The following is a 16645-nucleotide window of genomic DNA, read 5'->3' as shown; positions in this document are numbered from 1 at the left end:
ATGCTTAGAAGTGAAATTACTTTTTAACTTTACTGGATATCACGAAATTATTTTTCATTGTGGTTGGAGTACCTGCAGTTTATAAAAGTTCATGTTACTCTAAATCTTCATCAATATTTGAGGTTTTGAAACTAAAATATTTACTTATTGATGGTTATATTTTATATATAATTTGGTTTTAGTTTACATTTCCCTGATACTAGTGAAGTTGATAATCATTTAATATGTTTCTAGGTAATTTGTGTTTAATATATTTGAATTAGTTGTTTTTATATTTTGATAGTTTTTTTCTATTGTTTTTACTTTTTATTGATTTGCTCACATGATTAATATATTCTGGAAACTAAATCTTCATCAGCTATGTTTATGACACATTTTTTTTTATCCTGCTTGTTTTAGATTTAATTTGCACTTTTTCTAGTTATGAAGTAAAAGCTTAGATCATTGATTTGAGACCTTCTTTTCTGACATAAACATTTAATACAACAAATTTTCCTCCAAGCATATTTTCATATGTAGTTTAGTGATTTTATTTTGGTTCAAATAAATATAAATGTTCTTTGTGACTTTCTTTTTGCTTTATCAATTACTTGAAAATATATTGTTTAATTTTCAAATATTTTGAAATATTCTAGATGTGTTTTTTAGTAATTTCTAGTTGAATCTCCTTGTGGTCAGAAAATGCACTTGTTATGCTTTCATTTATTTTAAATTTGTTAAGGTTTCTTTTATGAGTCAGCATGGAAGCTGTCTTAGTGAATATTCCATAAGCACTTTGAAAAAATATGTACTCTATTGTTAGGGCAGAGCATTTTATAAGTGTCAGTTAGGTCAAGTTGTTGGTAGTGTTGTGTAAGTATTTTATATCCTCACTGATTTTCTGTTTACTCTGACAATTAGAGGAATGTTTGTGTCCTCAAGTATTGTGGATTTGTCTATTTCACTTCTGTCAGTTTTTGCTTCGTCTATTATGAAATTTTTAGGTACATTCACATTTAAGCTCGATATGTCTTCTTGATGAATTAACCATTTTATAATTATATAATGTGCATGTTAGTATTCCTTAATGTGACATCTATTTTGTCTGACATTGATGTGGCCACACCAGTTTTCTTGATGTTTTGTTCTTGTATTTGATGTTTTTCAGTATTTTTGGCAAATTCAGTCATTATCTGTTCAAATAATTATTCTTTTCTATTTTTTCTTCTAAGATTCAAATAACATATGTACTAGACTGCTTGAATTGTCACAGTCTACTGTGGATACTCTTTTATGCTTTTTTGCTTATCGTTCTTTTTCACTCTTTGTGTTTAAGTCTGGATAATTTCTTTTTTTCTTTTTTTTTAAATTATAATTTAAGTTCTGGGATACATGTGCAGAACGTGTAGGTTTGTTACATAGGTATACATGTGCCATGGTGGTTTGCTGCACCCATCAACCAGTCATCCAGACTGGTTCTCATTTGTGGTTTTGATTTGAATTTCTCCAATGATCAGTAAAGATGAGGTTTTTTTCATGTTTGTTGGCCACATAAATGTCTTCTTTTGAGAAGTGTCCGTTCATATCCTATGCTCACACTTTTTGATGGGCTTGTTTGTTGGCAACCTACAGAATGGGAGAAAATTTTTGCAATCTATCCATTTGACAAAGGTCTACTATCAAGAATCTACAAGGAACTTAAATGTATAACTCTGGATAATTTCTATTAGCCTATCTTCAAATTCACTGATTATTTCCTTGCCTGTGTCAAACCTACTGGTGAGCCTGTCAAAGGCATTCTTCATCTCTGTTATTATGTTTTATTTACATTTCTAGTATTTTGGTTTTATTCTTTCTTTTTTTTTTTTTTTTTTTTTTTTGAGACGGAGTCTTGCTCTATCACCCAGGCTGGAGTGCAGTGGCCCGATCTCGGCTCACTGCAAGCTCCGCCTCCCGGGTTCACGCTATTCTTTCTTATAGCTTCTATCTGTGCTAAAATTCCCCATCTGGTCATGCAACTTGTCCACTTTTTCCACTAGAGTTTTTGGCATATTCCCTTTCTGTTAGTTCTAATACCTGGGTAATATGTGAGTCTGGGTCTCTTGGTATACATGTACTCATTATTTTTTTGCTTTTGCTTTTGACACTTTTTCATCCTTCTCTTCTGTCCTACTCTTCCTTCTCTTCCTCTTCTTTCTCCCTCTCCTTTATCTTCTTCTCTTCTTCCTCCTCTCTTTATTCTACTTTAATATTAAGTTGTGCTTAGAGTGTGGTTTGGATGTCTGGAGACTGCTCTCCACTCTCCACTCTCTACTTTAAGCTTCTTGGAAGTTTCTACCTGAGAGAGGTTCATTATTTGTGCTCGCATGCCCCTTCTGGTGGGAGGTAGCCTTCTGTCACTTGTTTCTTGGTGTGTCAGCCTGGTAGTGGGGGCAGAGGCATTCTCTATCGTCATCTTTCATGCTTGGTTGTAGACAGGCCCTATGTTCTTGGGTCTTGGGGTGGGACTTTCTCAGTGATCCGATCACTCCATAGTAATAAAGGATCAGAGGATCTCTAATGGTGTCATCCCAGGAAGATTTACTGCTCCTCCCTTTCTAATTTCAATGAGTCTTCACCTAAGGTCAACAGGGTCTGTTATTTTTGTTCTGTAAGAAAGAGGATCCATGTGGGTCTTTGTACTTTTCCTGCAATGACTGCCTTTCCCCTTCAGAAGGCATGTACCTCAAAGGGACACTTTCTCCAGGCACCCATTCTGCTTCCAATCATTCTCATGGGCATTTGGGTGAGGTCCATAAAGAAGACCCTTTAGTCAGTGCAGAATACTTGAGTAAAGGCTCTCAGGAGTGTTATATTCTCATGCTAGCCCACAGATGACATTATATATTTTGGCTGAATTCTTGTTACCAGCTTTTCTGAGGTCTGATATGGTTTGGTTGTATCCCCACCCAAATCTTACCTTGAATTGTAATAATCCCTATGTGTCAAGGGCAGGGCCAGGTGGAGATAATTGAATCATGGGGTCAGTTTCCCCCATACTGTTCTCATGGTAGTGAATAAGTCTCACGAGATCTTATGGTTTTATAAATGGGAGTTACCCTGCACAGGCTCTCCCTTGCCTGCTGCCATGTAAGATGTGCCTTTGTTTCTCCTTTGCCTTCCATCATGATTATGAAGCCTCCCCAGCCATGTGGAACTGTGAGTCCATTAAACCTCTTTTCTTTATAAATTACCCAGTCTCAGGTATGTCTTTATTAGCAGTGTGAGAACAGACTAATACAGGGCCTGACATCTCTTCCTACCATGCTCTGCTCCATGGAGACATGTAAATTTCCTTAGGTATCCAACTAGTTGGTTGCCCTGAGACCTCATCTGTTTTACTAGTTAAGGAATACTTATGATTTCATGCATCATTTAAGTTTTCCTTGAAGTTAGGGTGGGAGTCATTCTTTATATCTTTGTACATCCTAAATAGAAACTGGAACCTTCTATGTTACAAATATATTTTCCTAGTCTGTGGTTTGTTTCCTCACTTTTTATGGCATCTTTTGCCCACAGAACATTTTAATTTTAAAGTAGTCAGATTTATTCATCTTTTTCTTTTTTTCTTCTTCTCCTTTTTTTTTTTTTTTTTTTTCAGATGGAGGCTTGCTCTGTTGCCCAGGCTGGAGCGCAGTGGCATGATCTTGGCTCACTGCAACCTCTGCCTCCCGGGTTCAAGCAATTCTCCTGCCTCAGCCACCCGTATAGCTGGGATTACAGGCACATGCCACCACGTCCAGCTGATTTTTGTATTTTTTGGTAGAGACGGCATTTCACCATGTTGGCCAGGCTGGTCTCGAACTCCTGACCTCATGATCCACCCACCTCAGCCTCCCAAAGTGCTGGGATTACAGGTGTGAGCCACCGTGCCTGGCCCATGTTTTTCTTATGGTTTATGCTTTCGAAGTTGAGTTGAAAAATCTTTTTCTACACTGAGTTCATAAATACGCTTTTTTATTTAAGAAAAAAAATAAAGCCATTGGTAAGAGCATCATCAATTTCAGATCATGCTTCATTTTCTACTCACTTTCCTTTCTTTAATTATAGTGGATTGTACCAACTGGATTTTGCCTTGCTTGTATCTCCTGAACGTTCAATTCTATTTCTCTCTCTCTCTCTTTTCTGGCCATGTTACTTCAGCATTTAAATGTGCTTATGTGTCCCAATTATTTAAAAAAAAAAAACAAGCTATGTCTTAACTCAGTGGCCTTATCTGCTTGAGAAATATCAGCTAAGTGGAGTGATGACACTGTTCCCTCTGTTGTTCCTACCTGCTGCTCCTCCCATCACTGACCATGCCTTTTCCAACTAACTTCTTTTCTTGTCCCCTTAAATATTTTTGCACCTTAAGGTTGATTCCTCAGCCCTCTCTTCTTCTCACTATATGCATTTTTTTTCAGTGACTTCATGAATTATTTGGTTTTAACCATTAGCCAAATACACTTAACCAAAGATCCTTCTCTAGACTTAATATTTCTCCAGAAAATTTAGACCCATGTGTGTTTCTATTTTAAGGCACCTCAGAAACAACATGAGTAAAACTAAATTAACCATCCTTGACTAAAATTCCTTTTCTTTTATTCTCTCCTGATAGGTTAGTGGCTTGTAATTTACTAGGTATCATGATCTTTCTCTTTTGCATGAATTCAACTCTGATATCACATCTAATTCTATCATCAACATCAGGTAATTCTATTTAATAAGTTAGAATCCAGATTCTGTTCTCTAATCATATACTTCTGTCTTGGCTTAACCCTCATTATTATTTTATTTTCCTTGAATATTAACCTCTAAATAGGTTGCTTTTCTTATCAAGCTACCACCTTTCAGTACAGTCTTTACTTTGACACTCTAGTGGACTTTCTAAAATTCATGTATGATCATGTCACTCTCTTGCTTGAGTATATCTAATGTGGCTTCTTTCTGCTCTCATAATTAAGCTTATTCTCTCTAGCCTGGCCTTCAAGCTTTTTCTCTGATCTCCGCTTATCTTGCTAGTTTTTCTCTGGAAGCAATTCTCATTTCAGATAAGGAATAACCACCACCATACACACACAAATCTAATGGACAACATGAGGACCGTGGTTAATAATAGTATTTTATTCAGCGTTTTTGCTAAATGAGTAGATTATAGCTGCTCTTGCCACAGGGGCCAAAATAGGTAAATGTATAAGATGATGAATATGTTAATTTGTTCCACCATAGTAACTATTTTGTCATATATGTGTATCTAATAACATCATGTGCATATCTTAAATATACACAATAAAATGTATTTATTTTAAAAAAGAAGGGGACTCAAAGTTTTCAAATTGAGTTCTACGAATGTATTTTTAAAGCTCTATGAGAGAAAAAGCGAGGGCAAGGAGAGAAAAAGCGAGGGCAAGGAGCGAATAATGGGCAGGGGGTTAATAGGGCTTGTATTTCCCAGCCCACCCCAAACAGAGCAGCTCTGCTTTTATCTGTTTTACATATAAGCCATTATATTTCATATGAAAAAATTTCATTGACAGGATAAAAAACATTAGGAAAACCAACATCTTGGATTTAGCCAAACTGAACTATTTGCAGTTCTCTGACTCGTCGTATTCTTATTTTCCCACATCTTTCATTCCTGTTGCTCCATTGGCCTGGAATTGCTGGGACTCTCCCCTTCACGTAGTTCACTTCCTGGAGCCTCTTCCATGCAGTCATCCTGGATTTATTTGAGCCCTTATTTGGTGCTCTTTCCTTCTGCCCTATACTCTGATAATATCCCTTTCATGGCAGTTATCACATTCCACTGTAACTATTCACTTGATTTCCTCCTACTAAGACTGAATTCTTTTAAAGGCCGATCCTAAGGTATTTATTTCTGTGCGCTCAGTGCCTTGCACATGGTGACTTCTTAATAAATGTTTGTTTATACAATAAATGGATGAATAGATTTATCTAGTGTTTATTGGAATCAATCTTGTTGCTATGGGGAAATAAAGAAGAGAAACAAATTTACGTTCTGACAGTTATTTTATTAAAAAGCAGAGGAAAAAATGTATATATATAAAGTAGAAAATAAACAGTAATAAATTATGTGAGATAAGTTACTAGGCGAACTTAGGAGAGCATCGTATTGCTTTCAGATGAAGAAAGAGAAGCCATCATGGACGAGGTGGCACTTAAACTTGGCCCATAGAATTTGAAGGTATGTCAATTAGGAATGCATTTGAGGATGATAGAATGGAATGTAGAAAGCCATTGGGTGTAATGTGACCTGTTTCTTCTGCATATTTGATATCATAGGTTGTCATCAACTCAACTCCATAATTGGCTCAGAGAGAGTTTTAAATAGGAATACCAACATTAGAGAGTTTCTTTCTTACTTGTATGCTGCTTCATAGGAGGAAAAATTGATTAAACTCTTGAGTTTGTGCATTCTTTTGTTCATATCTCAGAATTTCTGTTCTGTCAAGAATCAGCCCAAATAAATACACACACATATAGATAGATACATAAATTAATAAAATGTGAAAGAATCCATGAAAGAGGGAACATATTCCCATAATAGTGTTTACTAAGTGTTTGTGTCAGTTTGGGTCTTTCAAAAACAGATGCCAAGTTGAAATGAGACATGCAAAAGATTTATTGGGAGGACACTTGAGAAGGATAAAGGTGAGAGAGCAGGGTGGGAAAATCTTCAGAATGTAATACACCTGTATGACACTTCTGCACAGAGACGGAAGGGGGAGAATTACCACAGGAAGAGCCTCAGACTATCGTACAGTTTTAAGAAAGTCTTGGCCAAGCTGATGGGGAGCCCCAGAACAAAGATTGCTTGTTAGCAAAATGCCGCATCAGGCAGAAATGGCCTGGCTATAATACTTCTGCCACGTGTAGGCACTGGGAGCGATCTAGGAGGCCTCCCTGAGGACCTTGGAGTACTCTGCAGACATGGAGGCTCGAGGCTCAGACACCCATATTTCTCACAGCAGGTCTCTTGATGGCACATCTGAGTGGTGCACCCCATGGTCCCACAGTATACATTCCCTAAATGTTTAACTCCTCTATAGATTTTATGTCTGTGATTTATTCACAAGAAATTTATAAATAATTGTTTTAGGCTGCCAAACATCTTTACATATAGAAGGCATTTAATGTGTTGATGGGGTTCTTTGTTGATTTCTTGTAAATTTGTCTAAGTTCCTTGTAAATTCTGAAAATTAGGCCTTTGTCAGATGGGTAGATTGCAAAAATTTTCTCCCATTCTGTAGGTTGCCTATTATCTCTGATTATAGTTTTGTTGTTGTTTTGCTGTGCAGAAGCTCTTTAATTAGATTTTATTTGTCAATTTTGCTTTTGTTGCAATTGTTTTGGCAATTTCATCATAAAATCTTTGCCCATGCCTATGTCCTGAGTGCTATTTCCTAGGTTTTCTTCTAGGATTCTTATGGTTTTTGGTTTTACATTTAACTCTTTAAACCATCTTGAGTTAATTTTTGTATAAAGTGTAAGGAAGGGGTCCAGTTTCAGTTTTCTGCATATGGCTAGCCAGTTTTTCGAGCACCATTTATTAAATAGGGAATCTTTTCTCCACTGCTTGTTTTTGTCAGAGTAGTCAAAGATCAGATGTTTGTAGATGTGTGGTCTTGTTTCTGAGGTCTCTCTTATATTCCATTGGTATATTTGTCGGTTTTGGTAACAGTACCATGCTGTTTTGGTTACTATAGCCTTGTAGTATAGTTTGAAGTCAGGTAACATGATGCCTCTAGCTATGTTCTTTTGCTTAGGATTGTATTTGTTATACAGGCTCTTTTTTGATTCCATATGAATTTTAAAGTAGTTTTTTTTCTAATTCTGTGAAGAATGTCAATGGTAGTTTGATGGGAATAGCATTGAATCTACAAATTACTTTGCACAATATGGCCTTTTTCACAATACTGATTCTTCCTATCCATGAGCATGGAATATTTTTCCATTTGTTTCTGTCCCCCTGTATTTCCTTGAGCAGTGGTTTATAGTTCTCCTTAAAGAGATCCTTCTTTTTTCAATTATTTAAAATAGCTATAGAAAGAATGGTACCAGCTCCTCTTTTTACCTCTGGTAGAATTCAGCTGTGAATCCATCTGATCCTGGGCTTTTTTTGGTTGCTAGGCTATTCATTACTGCCTCAATGTCAGAACTTGTTATTGATCTATTCAGGGATTCGACTTCTTCCTAGTTTAGTCTTGGGAAGGTGTATGTGTCCAGAAATTTATCCATTTCTTCCAGATTTTCTAGTTTATTTGCATAGAGGTGTTTATAGTATTTTCTGATGGTAGTTTGTATTTCTGTGGGATCAGTGGTGATATCCCCTTTATCATTAAACTAAGCTTATGAAGCTTAGTTTGGCCAGATATGAAATTCTGGGTTGAAAATTCTTTTCTTTAAGAATGTTGAATATTGCCCCCTAGTCTCTTCTGGCTTGTAGGGTTTCTTCTGAGAGATGTGCTGTTAGTCTGGTGGGCTTCCTTTTGCAGGTGACCTGGCCTTTCTTTCTGGCTGCCCTTAATATTTTTTCCTTCATGTCGACCTTGGAGAATATGGTGATTCTGTGTCTTGGGGCTGATCTTCTAATGGAGTATCTTAGTGGGGTTCTTTGTATTTCTTGAATTTGAATGTTAGCCTGTCTTGCTAGGTTGGGGAAGTTTTCAACTTGGTTCCACTCTCCTTGTCTCTTTCAAGTACTCCAATCAGTTGTAGGTTCAGTCTTTTTACATAGTCTCATATTTCTTGAAGATTTTGTTCCATATTTCTCGAAGATTGTGTTGGTTCCTTTTCATTCTTTTTTTCTCTAGTCTCGTCTGCCTACCTTATTTTAGCAAGAGAGTCTTCCATCTCTGAAATTATTTCTTCTGCTTGATTTATGTGGCTATGGATACTTGTGTATGCTTCACAAAGTTCTTGTGCTGTGTTTTTCAGCTCCAGGTCATTTATGTTCCTCTTTAAACTGTTTATTCTAGTTAGCAGCTCCTGTAACATTTTATCATGGTTCTTAGCTTCTTTGCCTTGGGTTAGAACATTCTTCTTTACCTCAGCAAAATTTGTTGTTACCCACCTTCTGAAGCCTACTTCTGTCAATTTATCCACTTCATCCTGCATCCCGTTCTGTGTCCTTGTTGGAGAGGTGTTGCTATCATTTGGAGGAGAAGAGGCACTCTGGCCTTTGGGGTTTTCATCTTTTTTTTTTTTTAATTGATTCTTTCTCTTCCTCATGAGTTTGTCTAGTTTCAATCTTTGAGGCTGCTGAGCCTTGGATGAGGTTTTTGTGGGGACATTTTTGTTGATGCTGTTGTTGCTTTGTTTGTTTTTCACTAGTCAGGGGCCTCTTCTGTAGGGCTGCTGTGGTTTGCTGGAGGTTCACTCAGGCCCTATTCATCTGGTTTGCTCCCGCACCTGGAGATGTCACTCGAGGAGGCTGGAGAACAGAAAAGATGGGTGCCTGCTCCTTCCTCTGGTGTCTCTGACCTCAAGAGGCACCGATCTGATGCTAGTAGGAATGCTCCTGTATAGGGTGTCTGATGACCCTTGTGGGGGGTCTCACCCAGTTGGGTGGCATGGGAAGCAGGACCCATTTAACAAAGCACTTTTGCTGACCTGTGGTGGAGGGGGTGTGCTGTGCTGGAGGGAAACCTGCTCTTCTGGGCTGCCTGGATTCTACTGAGCTAGCAGGAGGAAAGACTCAGTCTGCTGGTTCACAGAGACTATTGCCACCCCTTTCTCTAGGGGCTCAGGCCCAGGGAGATCAGAGTTCTGTCCCTGAGCCCCTGGCTGGAGTTGTTGGAGTTCCTGTAGGGAGGCCTCGCCCAGTGAGGAGGGATGGGTCAGTGTCTGGCTTGAAGAGGCAATCTGGCTGTAGTCTGCCACAGCCGGTGTGCTGGGCTGTGGGGAATACCTCTTGGGACCCAGTCCTCCAGCCTCCCTGGCTTCAGCAGGGGAAAAGTGTGGCCTGGAGCTTTAGTGATGGCTGCCACCCTTCTCCACTGGGAGCTTAGTGTATTAAGTAGCTAGCAGCTGCAATGTTGCCTTCTGTCCCTCCCCCAAGGAGCTCATAAGGCTTAGACAGCAAGCAACAGCAGCAGTGATGAAGCTGCTCCTCCCCCCAGAAACTTGGCTGACTTAGGTGGATTCCAGCCAAGTGGCTGTTGAGAATCTGCATGGCTCCGTGGTTGGGACCCTAGGCCCCAGAGACATGGGTTCATGAGTGGGATCTTCCGATCTATGGGTTGCACAGTTCCTTGGAAAAAGCAAGGTTCCCCAGGCTGGATAGCACAGTTCCTTCCTGCCTCCCTTTTCTGGGTATGGGGGCTCCCCTGCCCTGTATAGCTCTCAAGTGGGCAGCCACACCACAGTGCTTTTCCTTTTACTCTCTGGGTCATGCCAGCCATCTACCAGTCCTGATGACAGAACTGGATACCTCGGTTGCTGGTGCAGGATTTGTATGCTCTTTTGCTTCTTTTAGATGAAAGCCTCTGATGACCACTGCTTCTAGTTGGCTGTCTTGGCCCCGTCCCCCTCAAATAAATTCCTGTACTTTTTTTTATCTTAAAGGGATAACTATGTAGGGATTTTTTAAACATTTCATTAAGAATGATTTTAACTAGAAAAAATTAAATTTGTGGTAGGAATGGCAAGTTTCATTCTTATTGAAAGGACTTTTTTTTCCTTCATATTTTGGTCATGATAAGCACTCACTAAGTGACAGCACAAAACAAAACAAAACTAAATGAATAAAAGTTTTTAACTTTCTATCCACTACTGTTGAAAACACTTGTGTTTAAGTATCTTTATGCTAACTCCCCTTTTCCCTGCTCCTTTTCCTAAGATAGTGCCACTTGTGTGAGAAAAAGGGTCTCACATGACCATGTGGCATGGGACAAATGGAACTCATTGGTCTCATGCTGTTACGGGGTGGATACTTGCTTTTGTCCATTGAGACACAGCAATCCTGGCCCAGTCACTGCTCCCCCATCTGGCTGGAGTAACCTGTAGCCTAAGCTCGTCCAACCTGCGGCCCCAGGATTGCTTTGAATGTGGCCCAACACAAATTTGTAAACCTTCTTAAAACATTATGCTTTTTTTTGCTGTTTTTTTTTCCTAGTTTATCAGCTATCTGGTAGTGCATTTTATGTGTGGCCCAAGACAATTCTTTTTCTTCCAATGTGGCCCAGAGAAGCCAAAAGATCGGATACCCTTGCTACATAGATTGTCCTCTCTCATGCTTTCTGACTAACTAGGCCTCATCTTTTCTCTAGATGGCAGAGAAAACCTACTAAGTTTTGGCCATATCCTCTATCTGCTTCTTGGCCTAGAAAGCCAACACTATAACCTCTGCTGCAGTGTCACCGTATCCCTTTTATCAGAGACATGTGCTGGGTCTCAGCTCAGCTTCCTTTTTATCCACACTTTGAGAGCCAGTAGTCTTTTTTCAGGCTCATCCATGAGTGAGAGGAGCAGAGGGAAACGCTGGGTTTAAACTGAGGCCCTGTCCCTCTGCCCATCTACTTGATGGGCTCTCTTCCACTCCCAGTAGAAAGTTCAATGTTTCCACAGGGACAACCTGAAAGAACTCCTCCTATATTTGCAATGGAGACAGGACATCCACTTGCCATCCACCAGTGAGTTCTCTTCCCTTCTGGGATTTAAAGTCCTAGAGAGGAGCACCACTCCCTGAACCCTGACTCGGTCTCCCTCACCTGTCTTTGTCTACCACTGATTCCAACTTCATGGATTTCAGGAGTGTCTTCAGCTCATTATGTAAAAATTTTGGAATTTGACCATCCAGGTACATCACCGTAGTTCACTAAATGAGAGGTAAAGGGTTTAGCACATCTTGTTTCCTCAAACTTGTTTTGCCATTTTTTACTCTGGACTAAAAAATATCATGTCTCAGTCTCTATAGATGATTGTGAGGTAAAGACTTTTATAAATAAGTTGCATTATTTAATATTTGCAAAGTGATTGCGCTCATTACAATTTTTTGCATGTAATCACTAAGAAATCTGACACCTCTTTTTGCTCCTTTCGTCTTCTGTACTTTTTATTTTAATCCCTTTATCTTATTTCTTTTAATCTCCATTTCCTTTTTTAAAAAAATCTCAAATTTGATGAGAACTCTGGTATATGACACTGTCCCTGAAATACGCAATTAAAAAGAAACCATAACAACTAAGGGCATTCTCCTTAACACCAATCTCCTGTACCTGCAATCTGCCACCAGAACATTATCTTGACACAAAGATGCTATTTGATTTACCTATCACTAGTGAGTGAACAGCACTGTACTAATGCTGAGCACATCACATTTGCCCCTTCATTATGTAATGTCTCCAATTTTTCCGTGTGTGTTGTTAGTCTTGTCTTCCTAATTAATAATAACCTTCTTGTATGATTTTATGTGTCTGTCAGATTTCCCTTTATAATGTGAGTGTACAAAATATTAACAAATATCTGTTATTGTAGTGGTCAGTGAGAAATATCGTTCAATTAAATATAACTGAACTGTAACTACCAATCATCTTTTGTCCCTGGGGGAGGGTGAGAGAACCAAGAGTATTTTCTGAGTATGATGACCATTCAGCTTGTACCTCTTCTGAGTAAGGTAAAAGATGTGAGAACTGACCTGAGTAGAAATATGCTTAAAAGCTATCTCTTTTAAATATGTTTGTGGTATACAACAACCACAATCTATTATTGTGGAAACAATTTTGCAAGTATGCACAGAAAATAAACTGTTGTATGTTATCATAACCATAGGTAAATGCTCTATTTAACAGCTAAAAATGCAGTTACTTTCTTGAGCTTTGTGACTAATTCCTTCTGAAGTGTGTGCTTGGATAACAAGTACCAAATCTTCAGTTTGTCCTCAGTGAAAATAAACAGAATGTCAAGAGGTTATCTCATAATTCTTGTTTTGTATATTTAACTTCATTCTCTCTAAAATTGAATTTATTTTCACTTAGAGAATTAGTTTTGCATGGGTAGTATGCTTAAAATGGGACCATATTAATGAGCCTTTGTAGGCATCTTACATCAGTCTTCTCCTCCCATCCTCAAATTATACAAGTGTGCATATACCGATAAACAGAGTTAGATATTTATTTCATTAATTATTCACCGATAGTGTGCTGAGGTGTTATTTTGCTAGGATTCACCATACTGCCTCCTTTTCACATTTGAAGATGACCGATCAGGATTGTGGGTGTAGTCTTTGGTCAAGAAAAATAGTGAAGTTAACAAATTATATAGACCTCATGTCCAAGTCACACATGCCTTGCAGTCTGCTACATTACTCTCTGGGTCATGTATCAGTGGTGATAGTGGTGATATCTCACTATTAGCATTTGTCATAGGTCTTTGGGAGAACGTGGTGCTATGAATGTGTGTGTTCTTATCAGAAAAGACTTGTAAATTTAATGGTAAAAAAAATTAGGAAGCATGATCATTGTTCAAGCTTTATTATTAATTCAAAACATAATTTTCAAATCGATGGATTTGGTCTAATTGATGGTGCAATAGCCTTCTACCCCCAGAAATATTCTTGATTGTATCCTTAGAAGCCAATATGTATTTATCCATAATTTTATTATACTATTTTCTAAAAATTCAAGAAGGTTTTTGAATTTAATTTGCCAGATTTTTTTAAAACTAGAGCTGAATTATAAATGAAGCCACTTTACCAAGAACTGCAAAGAGTGAGGCTGTTGGTTTGTGAAGTTTGAGACCTTATTAATATTCTAAACCAAACTCAATTACTGCTATCTCATTAAATGGCACTGGGCAGACATTTAAATATTTTTATACATTTTAATTCAGCTGGTAACTTGATTTAAAACGACATTGATTTTTTAAAAAATTTATTCTTGGTCATATATATCATGTTAAATATCAAAATGAATTTGTAAGTATTTGAGGCTGTCTGTATGACAGGGTATTAAATTCTTGGAGAGTCTTTCTTTCCCCATGCTAATTTTCATCAATTTTCTATTGCTTTAATTTCCCCTTGAGCTTTAGCTTTTTAGAAGAATGATTCATTCTTTTCAGCATATACCATGATCATTAAACAATTACACCCTTGTCAAGTAGAGTAGCAAAAGACTCCATGGATAATAATGAGTTTGGAAACTCTCCTGTACAACCTGTTGGCTCATCTTGGAAGAAGAATGTCATGCCAAATTATTTTTTATGTGGTCAGTAATAATGTTCTAAGAAGGGTGGATGGAGAGATGAGCATAAAGGGCAATTCTAATGGAAAGAACGATAGTAATATTCACCTTGCCAAAACATGGTAATGTCTTGACAAGATGCTACATGCTCTTGCTGCTAAATTAGGTTTTATACTGAGTTAGCAGCGCCTATAGCTATCCACTGTCTTACAGAATGAACTAGAAGAGAAATAATATACCTTTCATGTTTTAGAAATCTTTCATATGACTATGTAATAATTGCTTTGAGAATATCTATTAAACCTAGACTTTATGATGCATTAACTGTGTGGAATGGTTCTGAAAGTATGAGTGGAGTAGGCAGGAAGAAATTTTATTTGAATGTAGTTGCAGTCTCTACCTACCTTTAATTTTTAGCTTTATACTGAACTCCAATATGACTGAAGTTATAACTTTTGATATTTCCTAGGTACAGAATTTCAGAGTGGGATATCAGATCTTTAGTGTGAAGATACATCTACATTAAACCAGAAATCACTAGAAGTGACATTTGGACAAGAAAATTTGGAAAATTTTAAAACTGTGAAGGTTGATCATGGAAATCAAAGAGGAAGGGGCATCAGAAGAAGGGCAGCACTTTCTTCCTACAGCCCAGGCCAATGATCCCGGGGACTGTCAGTTCACAAGTAAGTATGTGTGTATCCCTCCCTGTTTTTGCATCTAAAGATGCAAATTGGGTCGATGAAACATACACATACATATATGCATTCATAGATTCATAGGAACTTCGGTTCTAACAAATGGCATGAAATTACCAAAATATTTTTCCGTTGCACTATTTACCTTGGTGGCATGAGTGTATGATATGCCTCTCATTTTCTATCTTGGGTAAGATAGATAGTCCATGAAATCGTTAAATATCGAATAACAAGATCAAAGCTCTTGAATATATATTAAGAGCCTAATAAATACTTTTTAAGTATAGCTTCTAGACACTAATACTTTCTAAGAATAACTTCTATTGGTATTTATATAATCTTGTATGGGAATATTTTTTATACTGTAGAAATTCTCTCTTTAAACCCAAATGGTAATTAAGTTAAAAGCATTAAGAAAAAAATGGTTACACTAGAAATTTAGACTGTCACTGCCATACCAGAGAGCACGAGGCCACAAATATAGAGCCAGTGGAGATTTGGCCAAGTTTGTATGTGAACATTAAAATTGGTTTTGTATTACTCAAGTAATTAAAATCATTGGAAGAATTGTATGTTTTCTTTTATATTTAAAATTCTAGGGTTTGGGTTTTATTGTTTAGCATGAATTATGCCTTTTTCTTTTCTTTTCAGAAGATTCCTGTAGTCCAATTATTTAACACTGGCAAATATATGCCTAACCTTCTCTTTTAATTTATATTATAAAGCTAATCTTTAGAAAATTGTATTGGTTGGATGCATTTTTGAGAAATCTGGTTGTCAATGTTTAAAGCAGAGTTGATTGTTAATGACCTTTTAAAAATACCCAGACATTTCAAGTTCACAAAAACCTACCTAATGATTTTCACTTTAACCTCTCTTGAAAAATCTAAAATTGTTAACCAAAGCAATTGCTAAATGTCAGCAGGAGAAAAAAAAATACAGTTACTGTGCAAAAATAAATAATAAATGTGAATAAAAAGCAGTTAATTTTTATACAAAAAGGTGATTCTTAAAATATATTAGTGACCAAATGCCAGTAAATTTAAATAGTATCTGATGAATGCACCAGCAAAAATAAGCAAGGAAAGGATTTGGATAATATTCTTTCATTTATTGCCAAATAGTTTACTTTTCCATACATGTTAGTTTTGCTTCTTTGGCCACCCTTGAGTTGTAACAAATGGCGTCCCGTTCATACATCCAGTCATCCACTCTTGTTTAGGAAGCTCCTACACTGTGTGTGGTCTTTAGGCATCTACCCATATCACTTCCCATAATCTGATCACTCTACCTTCTAGCCATTAGATGGTTCCATTTCTGTACCTTTGTCCCCAGACTCACTTTCCCTCCTAGTTCATCTTAAATTATTTAGCCATCTTGTTATATTTTTTAAACATTGCTGACCAAAGGAATGGAAACAGTTTACAAAATATTGCTTTGAGCTATTAATAAATTAGCAGAATAACCAGCACTACAATGTCCATCATAACCTAGCTGAAGATATCTCTTTTGTTATTGATTTACTGTTTACAGCAGGTTAGAGTGGCTTGGAAAAAATCCATTTAAGAGAGTATTTTGGTAAGGGGGTTCTTTATGAAGGATCCACTTCCGTCTACATTGCATCCAAAAGAGGTAAACACAGTTGTAAAATATGTTTTATGTTTGTCATGGCTTATTTCTTGGTTTCTTTATAACCATACAGATAAAATGACCAATCAAATCTTAAGTCACATCTAGTTCTGCAACAAA

The 16645-nt window shown here is 37.3% G+C and overlaps 1 protein-coding gene across 12 annotated transcripts in view; it reads left to right on the top strand.

The window, feature by feature from the left end:
- The window catches only part of INPP4B (inositol polyphosphate-4-phosphatase type II B), an 849925-nt gene that overhangs the window by 413233 nt on the left and 420047 nt on the right, over positions 1 to 16645 (top strand). For all 12 annotated transcript variants that reach the window (XM_063637640.1, XM_055276001.2, XM_063637634.1 and 9 more), the window contains one exon: positions 14668 to 14884. In XM_063637640.1, coding sequence (XP_063493710.1) covers positions 14794 to 14884 — 91 coding nt within the window. In that variant the 5' untranslated portion in view covers positions 14668 to 14793. The remainder of the gene's footprint in view (positions 1 to 14667; positions 14885 to 16645) is intronic.

This window comes from Symphalangus syndactylus, chromosome 4, assembly GCF_028878055.3.
Source record: "Symphalangus syndactylus isolate Jambi chromosome 4, NHGRI_mSymSyn1-v2.1_pri, whole genome shotgun sequence".
In the NCBI taxonomy this organism is placed as follows: Eukaryota; Metazoa; Chordata; class Mammalia; order Primates; family Hylobatidae; genus Symphalangus; species Symphalangus syndactylus.
Note: the sequence above shows the minus strand (reverse complement) of the source record. Positions and strands in the feature narration are given on the sequence as shown.